General features: G+C 28.2%; 1 protein-coding gene across 2 annotated transcripts; it reads left to right on the forward strand.

The window, feature by feature from the left end:
• Positions 1–3,380: 3,380 nt before the first annotated feature.
• LOC100800917 (probable plastid-lipid-associated protein 8, chloroplastic) lies at positions 3,381–7,842 on the forward strand. Of its 2 annotated transcripts, XM_003550100.4 has the most exons (5): positions 3,381–3,842; positions 5,344–5,467; positions 6,020–6,199; positions 7,033–7,171; positions 7,527–7,842. In XM_003550100.4, exons 1-5 carry the CDS (start codon positions 3,603–3,605, stop codon positions 7,561–7,563), a joined length of 720 nt encoding a protein of 239 aa, XP_003550148.2. In that variant the 5' UTR covers positions 3,381–3,602; the 3' UTR covers positions 7,564–7,842. The 2 variants fall into 2 exon arrangements, with proteins under 2 accessions (XP_003550148.2, XP_006601105.1); XM_006601042.4 differs by lacking the exon at positions 7,527–7,842 and having other exon boundaries at positions 7,033–7,499.
• The last annotated feature ends 4,420 nt before the right edge of the window (positions 7,843–12,262 follow it).

Raw genomic sequence — 12,262 nt, forward strand, 5'->3', positions numbered from 1 at the left:
ATTTAAATTTCTGTCAATTTAAATTACTATTTTTCTCATAACCTTTTCAAATTAATTTTCTTTAACCTCTTTTATTAATAAAATATTCATCTACCTAAATACAAATAAAGTCCTTGTGAATTCAACACTTGAACTTCTATTTTAACTTTACTACTTGAGACGAATTGGTACACTTGCCAATCCATCAACACTCCCACAAGACCACCCTATTCTTTCTTTCTAACAACATTGAAATCTCCCAAAACACACCATTATCCTACTCCAATGCTTTTAAGTTGAGAAGTTCTACCCATAACATTCTTTTTTCAACTAATGTACATGGTAAATATACATCAATTAAAATTCCCCTCCCCTCACATACATAACAAACCTCCTCCATGATTTACAGTCGCATGATGCCACTCTACATTCAGATCACACCTTATTGCTCCAGATACTTCGACTTGTATATTTTCCATTTTAATCTCTTGTAAGCACACCAAATGAGGTTCCTCCTTGGAAATTAACTTCCTAAGCCCCCTCCATTTAATCATCTTGTGCATGAATTCCTCCTCGGTCCCTTTGAATACCACACCCAGTTGTATTGCAATATTCCATAATTTCTCTGCTTCCACGTCCTCATTTTTCATCCAAGTGAGCATATAGTTCCATTTGCAATTATCAGACAAAACCACCGCTGCACTTTTTGAATTCTTCATGGGGCTATTACTCATGGTTTTGCTTTTCTTTTTCCCACCATTTGCAAGAACCTGCCAATAATTCTGGTCAATGAAATGTTCCATGGGTTCTTCCACCATATCTTTTATCCTTGATTCTGGCTCTTGTAGAGGTTGTCGGCTTGTCATTCTTGAAAAATGATATGTGATTATTTTGTTAGACTCTTTAATGACGTAACAAACGAATAGGCCGTTAATGTTGTTGTTAGCGTTACTCCACAATAGAGATTAACATTTTTTTTTTAATAATCAAATGACTAAAATCAAACAAATAATAATTAAAGGACTAAAATAAAAACACCTTACGACCAAAAGTTTATTTAAACCTTTATTTTTTTCCCTCACTACCGATAATAAAAAAAAACCTTTATATCATTCTTTGAGTCTAAAAGCTTTTTTGCATTAAAATGAGGCCGTAATTCCTCTCTCCTAACTTTAAACTATAAAAACCAGAATTAAAGACACATTCGAAATTATGAAAGGCTCTTGCAGTCTTACTATAGATAATGAGCATGATCTCTTAATATTATTTGCACTAAAACATCATAACTCCTTTTTCAACTTGCTTAAAAAAATGCTGAACAAACAAATTAAGGCTTACCATTCTACAATGAAAAGGAAGTTATTCAAGAATTTTTGTGTCTTTTACTTGGAAGATATAAATTATTCTTGCTTTTAAAAAACAATTTTGTCTTACTTAGACAACTGGACTACAGGGTGGGATCTTACTTGTAAGTCAGGATATTTAATTGGGAATCAAGACAAAGTACACTAAAAACACGATTACATGACTAATAAAATCATATACATAGTGTTTATCTAAATTTAGATTTATATAATAAACTTTAGATCAAATCTTACCCGTTTCAAATTTATAGTGCCTCAAAATTTTCAAAATTGCTATCCACCAGGCAACATGTGATTTTGTCCACTTGCAAATTTATTTATAAACCATACTTGTATGATTGGCTTAATCTTATCAATTACTTATTGTCCTTCTTAACTTTAATAACATGTTGAGTATTGACAAAAGCTATAGTAACATTTATGAAAAAGACTAATTCACAATTTTTTTCTCTGTATTTTGTTTAATTCATAATTTTGGTTTTCATATTTTAAAATAAAAATATTTAATTCTTTAATTTTTTTTATTCAATTTTCAATTTTGCATGCTTTATATTTCTTCTATTTTGGTTCAATTGAATCATAGTTTTAACATATTTATTTAAGATATTATTAAGAAATAATTTAATAATTAAATTATAAGAAATAAAAATATATAAATAAAATTAAGGATTAAATCAAAATTATGAATTTTCAAAAATTAAAGAAATAAATTCATCTATTTTAAAATAATAAATCAAAATTATATATTAGACAAAATAAAAGAATAAAGTTATATTTTAACCATATGAAATCTCTAAGAGGAAAACACACACAACAAGAAAAATAAAACATGATGCATGTCAATCAGCTTCAAAAATATGTACAGGGATATGGTTTGATATAAAAAGTTTGTTCATATTTGGTAACAATTGGAATTAATGACTTCGAATTTTTTATAGGACTCTAAGATATTTTTAGATTTTTGATCTTTTGAGTGATGATTGGATTAATTTTTTTTCTAAGACTTAGCCAATATTGTCTTATAACTGAGTATATATTACCAAGAACTGTATATAAAATTATACAAAATTATTATGAATATAATGTAGTTGTATAACCATGACTTAAATTTAAAATCTCTAATTTAAATTAAATTTTATATTAGTTAATTCCATAGTGTTACGTAACAATCAATTTGTTTGTTGCTAAGCAAACACAAATATATATTCCTTACGGAACAAATTCAAATCTCACCATAAAATCAATTAGTTTATTTTTTAAGCACATTTATTCAAATTACATTCTTTTTTATCCACTAGTATAATAAATCTGAGTCTTTACCTTTTTTTTTGTAATGTTATTTTTTTTAGAGAAAGTGTAATAACATTTATTTTGTACTTTTATTCACCTTTAAACATTTAATATTACTATTATTTAGTACTTTTTATATTTTTAATTTTTTAAGTAAAATAATATTTTTCTTCAAATTCAAACTTTTAATTTAATTTCATTATTTCTATTATATCTTCCTTTTACTTTCAAATCTCAACTACTTGCACTTTCAAATTATTTTGTTGTTTTCATACTTCTTAAAATTTACACATTTTCTTCTTATACTAAAGTCCTAAACTATTTTTTCTTTCATTTATTCAAATAAACCACACACATTTATCCATAATTTTAAACATTTTTTTTTATTTTAATCTATATTTTTAAATTCCATTTACATTAAAAATTCTTAATTGTAGTTTTACTCCAACTTTTTAATTTTTTTTTAAATTTTATCCCAAACAAATTAATGTTAACACATTTTATTTTTAACTTTTAAAAAACTTGTGATTTTTATCCTCGCGCATTTCACTTTTTACTCCATTTTTTTTTATTTTTTAATAAATTTTACTCTTAATTTTATTTTTTATTTTTGCAAAATTTATCCCAATTTTTATACTTATTAATGAATAAATAACTGAGATAAAATTTATAAAATGTGAAAAATTAAAAAATTAAAAATAAAATGTGAAAAATTAAAATAAAAATACAATTAAACCTAGAAAAATATACCACCCGTATAAATTCAAGAGATATTTCATATTTACATTTATTAATTATTAATATCCCATTTTTTACATAACCCATATTAGACCCTCCAAGATAAGGCAAGGAAGAGCTACCTACGTGGCATCACAAAACCCCAATACTTCTGCTCCATGTAAGACCCCAACTCGATTCTCATCACACGTGGCACGTGCGACGCTTCAGTATTATTTTTCCGTCATTGTCATGTTACGGCTTTGTGGATTCGCCATGGCTGCTACGGCTTCAGCTTCCGCTGCTTCTCTCTCCCTTCGCTCTTCTCCCTTCAAACTCAACCCTCCAAAACTCAACTCCGTTACGCTCCGTTTCCCTCACCTTAATCGCCGTTATAACAGCGCCTTCAGAGTCGTCGCCGCTTCCGTTTCCGTCTCCAACCCCAACGTGCAAACCGGCCCCGACGATCTCGTTGCTTCCATTCTCTCAAAGGTAAACCACTTCGTTTCATTTAGAATTAATCTGTGTTTGAATAAAAAAATTTCATGCTATTTAAAATAAGATAAATTGGAAAATTTTAACTTATGGAAACGTTTAATAAGAAATGGTCTTAATATTATATACATAACTTGTTACTTTCACCACTTCTAAGAGCATCTTCAATGTATTATTGCTTAAATGAGTTGTTTATCTTAAATTTTTGAACCATACAATGACGCATAGATATTAAAATTTACTCCAATGCTAAAATTATTAGAGTAAGTGCTTAACTTGAGTCATATTAAATTTTGTAATTAAAAAATGGTTATTTAATTGGTAAGAATGAATTAAGCAACGCTTGCTTATATAGGCTACTCACTTAAGCAACACAGTGTCAAGTCATTTGTTTCTATGATAAAAATTTGTTAAACAACATTGGTTAATTTTAAGCAACTTATGAAGCATCCACATTGGACATGCTCTAAGAGAAAAAAAATAATAAGAAAGAAATGAGATGAACTTCTCCGTAAGCTAAATTGAACTTTCCATTAGCTAATCATTGACTAATTTGTAGAAGCTCTCTCATATAATTTCTCTAAAAGATTATATGTCATCTACAAATTAACTAATAGTTAGTCAATGAAGAACTCATTTTAACTTCTGGATAAACTTATTTCTTATTTTCTTTTCTTAGAAGTGTTTCTAAAAAATCTTACCCAAACAAGTCCTATATGAATTGATTGTTGAATGTGTCAACTAAGTTTGCCTTACTTGGTCATCAATTTGGGAATAATTTAAAGGAAAACGTTCAAACCAAGGCAACACGAGATGCAAACTGTATATTAATTATTGTATTGTTAATTTGTTATTGATTTTTTTTTTTAGGTGAAAAGTCAAGATTGAATATCCATCAATTTAATCCTTACAATATATTTTACTAACATTAAGGGGGACTAATTTGAAGAAAAAAAAAATTCAATACTTGAGGGACTATATAGCATGATTTTCAATAATTTAGAGACTATTTATATGATTTCATTACTTAAAAGAAAAGGGTAATACTTTAGAGACTAGATTGATAATTTACTCTTTTATATTAGGACAATACTTGATAAAGCACTTTAGGTGTTGTTTTCTAATTAAAATTGGAGTTTCACTTTGATCTCTCATTTGGATAAGATGCTTAGCTACTTCTATGCATTGAACCGATAAATTATTTCTTCTTCTTTCAACTTTTTACACAATAAACGTCAATATTTAAAGTTGGCATTGAATCCTGACGTAAAATTTCAATTTTGATTGGAGAACAACACTAAAAACATCTGAAGAACTGCACTCAAGTTTTGTCTTATATATTAAGGCTCATGTGTTTGTTATGCTCATTTTTGTGCAGTGAGATAGTTAGTTAATTACTAATTACAAATTGCAAACTCACTTTCATTTCATTCTGTTTATTTTTTTAATTTTTCAATGTATTTCCAGCAGTAAAAATTATGTTGAGTTTTTTTATCAGGTGGTGCAAACGGATGGAGGAGTATTGCTGAAGGAGGAAGAGCATAAAGAGGTGGCCGAAGTGGCTCAGGAACTGCAAAAGTATTGCGTGAGTGAGCCAGTGAAATGCCCTTTAATATTTGGAGGTGAATCCTTATTGTGCTGCTCAACCTTGAGATTATCAAAAGCCCTGTCTTCATATTTGTTTTGCTGGATCTTATTAGGGGTATCCTTTTGATTTTTTGTTTTTTGTAAAATAATTCCAGGTGATGTTTTCACTTATAATTATAAAATGTCCTATTGTTTTCACTTTGTTTCTTGTTCATGTTGAAAACAAACAAAATTAAACAAAGTAAGAAATAAGATGAATATAAGGCGACATTTTTATAGCTATGAGTGAAAACACATGAACTGGAAATGAAAATCGAAAACAAGTCAAACACACCCTTAGGCTATGTTTATCTCATTCCATTTCATTTCACACACCATTATGTATTCAAAGACAGCCTCAATTGTTTTGTATTTTATCTTTACCCTCAGTATAAATGTATAATGTAGGCGCATTAGATACTATCTATTAAAAAAAAGGAATCCACTTTCAACTTCTATATGCGTATTTTTTTCAATAATATTGAAATCAGTTATATGATACCATTCAGTTCTTGCTTTACTATTTCTTTCTTGTTTATGTTATCCAGAGTGGGATGTGGCATACTGTTCACGGCCAACATCACCAGGTGGTGGCTATAGGAGTGCAATTGGGCGCCTTTTCTTCAACACAAAGCAAATGGTTCAAGTTGTTGAAGCTCCTGATATTGTGAGAAACAAGGTCTCACTTTCTGTTTTAAGCTTTCTGGATGTGGAGGTTTCTCTGCAGGGTATGTCATTTAAGTGTTTAACTATTTAAAGGATGAGTGTAACTTCCACTTGCTGATATCATATTCAGAAAAGCTATTGATAGCAAAACTGAAATTTCTCAGTTTTGCTATCAATAGCTTTTACTGGATGAGTGTATCTCAGTTTTGTAATTCCAAACTCAAAATCAAAAGGAATAAATATTTACTGGATGATTTTAAGATGTTTTATCAATAGTAAAGCAAAAAAGAAAATAAAGGAATGACTTGGGAGTAATCTCCACTTCAGTACTTGAAATTGTGTTTGTCACTTTAGTCCCTCCCATAATGAAACTTTCATTTTGGTCCTTTTCCATTACATATTTTCACAGGTAAACCACCATTTTAGTTCTTGAAAGTGTAAAGTGAGGTCACATTAGTTCCTAAAAGTAAGAAATTTCAAAATAAGTCTTTATGCTGACACTTTAGTTCCTAAACTTGATTACTTATTAGTTATTATCACTTTAGTCCCTTAAAGTATGTTAATATTATCACTTAGTTACACAATTTTTCAAATTTTGGAATAGTGAGTGATTGTGCCTCATAGTTTCAAGGACCCAATTGGCTAATCTGATTTTAAGGACCCAAGTGTATGGTATTTCACAACATTTTACAATGTTAGAAACTAAAGGGAAAGTTTTGTAAAATTAGTAATTAAATTGAACAATGCTTTCAATTCAAAGGATGAAAGTGTAGGTTTATTGAATGACATAGATTATATACTTGTTTGCTTTCTATCTCTAGTCTGTGATCCAAATCCAAGTTTTCATTTATTGTTAAACTTCTGTGCTGATTTGATGCATGGCAATGTGAGACAGGAAAACTCAAGGCTCTGGATGGTGAATGGATCCAAGTTATATTTGAAGCACCTGAATTGAAGGTAGGATCATGGCAGGTCCAGTATGGTGGCCAGAGTGAAGTTAAACTCAGAATCACTTATGTTGATGAGAAAATCAGGTTAGGATTGGGTTCCAGAGGTTCCCTGTTTGTTTTTCAAAGAATATGAAACCAAAATGCGATAAGAAAAAATCCCTTCAGGCCTTCAGTGAAAGTTCTGGCAAGTTTGTAACTTGACATTGCACCGTTTCATGTATGATAATATGATTAATAGTGTATTTGAGTAGGAGCTTGAAAAGACCGCTTTACTCTTTGGCTGCAGAGTTTGTCTCAAAATGGACTAGTGTGTTATTAGGTGCAATGTACTGTAATTAACTTGTTAGTGAGACTGTGACACAATCTTTCCATTTCCATATTCCTGAAGGTTAACATTTTTTGGTTGATGTAATTGATCTATCATTTTCATTTATGACAGTGGCAAAAATAATTCTTTTTGGGGGGTGCCTTTGTAGCTGAAATTTGGTCAGGGGATGAAGAATGTGGGATGGTTTCCAACCTCTAGCCTTGGTGGGGCTGTGAACACTATCTGAGACTCAACTTAAGTGTCAAGGACATTAAAATTAAGTTTAATTATACTTTCAGGCTCTATTTGAAAAAAAAACTAGTGTATGGCAGATAGTGGATGAGTTTATAGTTAATACTTGATAAATTAGCTAATTGAATTTGTAGTGTTTGATAAAATTAGTTAAACTATCTGATAAATATAAGATGACGTGCATATTTTATATAAATTCTATTCATATATTACTTTAAATACTTTAATATATTTTAAATCATTTGTCACTCAAAAACTAAAATATTATTACTATTATTATTTTAAATGAAATGGGATCATAGAAATAAAATGACATGTTCATGTGAATTATTCTTTTTTGTATACATTTTATATAAATTCTGTTATGGTGGCTGCAAGTTGAATATTCCTGATGCTAGTCAAGAGTTGAAGTTTATGCGTTATGGATCCATCAGAGATGAGATATTAGTTTCATTTATGAATCTAGGGTAGATTTTGTTGCTTTAATTACATACTCATATTGGCACTAACTTGCACAGTTTAGTTCATGGTGTTTGAGCCCCTCCCTAAAATATATATGGTCCTAGCTACTTCCACATCTCTAGTATTGAGAAAGCAACTTGCATCCAAAAATTCAATCTTCAAACCAAGCTTTTTTCAACATTTGGACATACTACATGATAATGCAATTCATTTCAAAGTGGCTAATCATTGTTTCTCTTCACCTAATTAATAAATGTTTATTTTTTGTAGCACTTTGAATTAAACATACCACCGAAAATTATTAGGAAACTGAAAACAAAACTAAGAAATACTAACTAAATAGGGTCTCGCAATAATAGTAAAATAAAAATTATAAGTCCTACAAATCTTTTAAACAAGAACAAGAACCAACCCGATAAAGAGAAAAGAAAGGAACCTATGAGAGAAAAAAATGAGATTGTGGTAGTAAACACGGAGGACCTTGAGACTAGCAACAATCACAATGAAGGTTACATGACACATGGGAGGTACTAGGGATTAGGGCTTTTTTGTTTTATTTATCAAATTTAGAGTGGAAATTTAATGGGAACAGTAAAGATAAAAATAAGATAAATAATAACGTAACGCGTGAATCAATTAATGTGAAATTAATTATTTAAGTTAAATAAGATATTTGAGTTCAAGTTTTGGATATACAATTGTCTTAATACTTTGAGGGAGAGTTTTGTTGCACAAAATGGTATTATTCAACTTAAATATGATTGTCTTCAGTGAAGAATACTGTAGTCTATATCAAAAAAATGAAAGGAAAAAAATAATAAGTTATATTACACTATAAGCTATCATCAACATTGGTACAAATAATAACGATTTGTGTTCTTTGATCAAATGATCGAATTCAAATTTTAATTGGTCTTTGGATATAAAATAATTCTTATTAAGAGGGAAATATATATCGTGTGTGCTCATAGTCCTTGACAAAGATTAATCCATGGTTCAGACAGAGTCTATTTTGTATCGCTACATGGTAAAAAAAAACACTATAAGCTTATTGCATGTTTAGAAGAAAAAAAATCAAAAGATGCGGATCACACTTTCCCTCTCCATGTCTAGCACACCATGCCAAATACTCAAAAATTAGGAAAAATAACTTCAGTTTGCTATGTTTGCGCGTCTTCCTTGCTGAACACAAATCCAAACATGCAATTAAAACATTTTGAGTGGAAAATGAAATTTTGAGAATTTTTAGGTGAATTTGATATTTTGATTGGTGAATTTTGAGTAAAATAAGGTTTAAAATGATTTAAGCAATTCACTTACTAAAACTTTTGAGTAGAAAATGAAATTTCGAGAACTTAAAGTTCTTTTAATTTCCGTAAAAAAAAAGTGTTACAATTAAGTTCTTTTGTCACTTACTCTACTTAAAATTGACACTTTTTTAGGGAAACTTAAAATTGTAAAACTTTAAAAATTAAGGATTGAATTCACATAAAAATAATTTAATCAAACATTAATTATAATAAACCGACTAAAAATGCAATAAAAATATTTATTTATGGGAGTATGGATTCTTGAATTCTATGTTTTCATTTGTTTCAAATAATTAGAAAATAGTTTCAAATATTTTCAAAAGGTTTAAATATGTTTTTTTCATATAAGGTTGTATTTGTTTTTAGTTTTGATTCTTTTAGTTTTTTTTTTTTTCATTTTTACTATTATAAGTTTATATTTTTTCAATTTTTATCTCGGTAATTTATTTTGTTTATTTTAATTCTTATAAGTTTGCTTTTTGTCAATTTTAGTCCCTTTAAGTTTATATTTTTTCAATTTTAATCTCTATAAACATGAACATACAGAAACTAAAAGATGAAAAAAAAAATTTAGAAGTATTAAAATTAAAAAAAATATAAACTTACAAGGACTAAAAAAAAAAAAAACTTATAAATATCAAAATAAAAAAAATATAAACTTATCTATACTAAAAAATAAAAAAATACAAACTTACATGAACATATTTAAATCTTTTCAAAATATCACTTAAAAAAATGTGAGAATAGCTTCAGAATTTACATCACCATGTATTTTTCTTTAACGCTTTCTTGCACACATAAAACCACAAAGTTCAGACTAAATTAACCTTGTCAGTTTTGGAAAAAGTCTGAAAAAATTATAAATTAAGATATATTTGTTACTATCAACTAAATTAATTATTCTTTAATCTTAATTAATTAAGTCTTATAAATAAAAACGAAAAGTAAATAATACTTTTTGTAGTGGTTTAGTCTAATCTATTATTACACAACTAGACAAACATGAAGTGTTTGGGACTCATTTCTTTTGAATCTTAAACATCATGTGTACTAACTCGTGTTCACAATTTCATAAAAAAAAAACTCGTGCTCACAATTTAAGGGCGAGGAAGAGAATAATTAGAGCGTGTATGGATGGATCCTCTCCAATACTGAAAATTTTAGTAAGGATACACATACAAAGAGGATGACTTATGAATTTTTTTTAAACCTTTTAATATGTTTGTGTGTCACTCTCCTATTGAAAATGTTTATTATTACCGGAGAACATATATACATACTCAATTAGGAGGGGGTTAACTTTATTTTTATCCGACTTGAAATTTTGATCGAATTACTTATTTGAACCTAAACTCAAACTGATTAAAACACAAATATATGGAACGAGACTTGATCAGCCTGACATTTTAACGTAATATATTAATATTAACATTATGTATAATTAAATGTATAATAAAAAAATATACAACTTAAATTAGATATATTTTATAATATATATTTTAATATCATTATAAATATAATATGATGCTATATAAAATACTATCTACAAAATAAAAATTTATCATCAATACACAATTATTCAAAAGAATTATACTTTTTTTATAAAAAAAATGCACTAAACGGGATTAGGAGGACAACCCAAAACATTACCAAAACTCATCCTAAAAAAATAATGCATCGAGTCTAATTTTAGAACGTGAATCCCATCTGTTAGTAGACAAGTTGGTTCTTATTCACCCCACCAATAAACGGTAAACTATGGTGTCAACCATACTCTCTTTACCTTTGACACATTATTTTGAAACATCAAAATGTTCATTTTGATTGGCCAAATATTGATTGAATTAATTCCTGAACCCTATGTTTTGTTGGAGCTGGCTTTCTGGTGGAAAAACATTGTTAGTGTGGAGGGCATGAATGAGGTGACAAGGATGGTGGTAGAAGGCATGGTGCATTACTTCTTAATTATATGGCGATTATCTAATTAACACCAAAGACAATTTTCTCCACTAGACAAAGAAACTTGATCTTCAAAATTAAACTAGCAACTAGCAACGGTGGTTAGTTGATCCCATCATGTGGCATTAAAGTACAGTTCAAACTGCTCTGAATTTTCCAACAAATATGAAATACTTTTTTGAAGATATGAAATTATTTAGTCTACTAAATCCTAATCTTGTTCATTTTTTCTTCTTTTAAATTCATTCATACCAGTCATAACGAGAGAATCCTTAATTACCCGCCGTAGTCAACATTTTTATTTTATAATATCTTCCACATTAGTCTAAAGAAGCTGTTCAACTTTAAAAGAAAAAAGGCTGTTCGAATAATAGTTGCGGAGAAAGTTTGGTTGAGAAATTTCAAGATATTTGAAATTTGAATCGTTTCAATTAAATTTGTTTCATTTTTAAATGTTTTTTTAATAAATTAAGTCAATTTTTTAAAATTTCAAATTTGTAGTTTGGATGGAACAATTCAATTTTCATGCAAATTTATTTTAAAAAAAATTCTTTATAAAAAATAAATGGTCAATTTTTAAATATTTAAGAATTCAAAAATTATATATATATATATATATATATATATATATATATATATATATATATATATATATAATTGTTTTTATGTGAGAATGAAATCAATGAATCTAAAATCTTAATAAAAGGAAGACTTATATTAAAAGAATCACTTAAAACCACAATAGTAAACTATCATGATTATCACTATCAAACATTATTGTTGTCACAATTATCTGTACGCCAGGTCAATACTTAATGTTGTATCACCACACACACGCACATTTTCACACACAGGAACGCACACACAAAGTATAACATAAATTAA

The sequence above is a fragment of the Glycine max genome, chromosome 17, assembly GCF_000004515.6.
Source record: "Glycine max cultivar Williams 82 chromosome 17, Glycine_max_v4.0, whole genome shotgun sequence".
Classification (NCBI taxonomy): domain Eukaryota; kingdom Viridiplantae; phylum Streptophyta; class Magnoliopsida; order Fabales; family Fabaceae; genus Glycine; species Glycine max.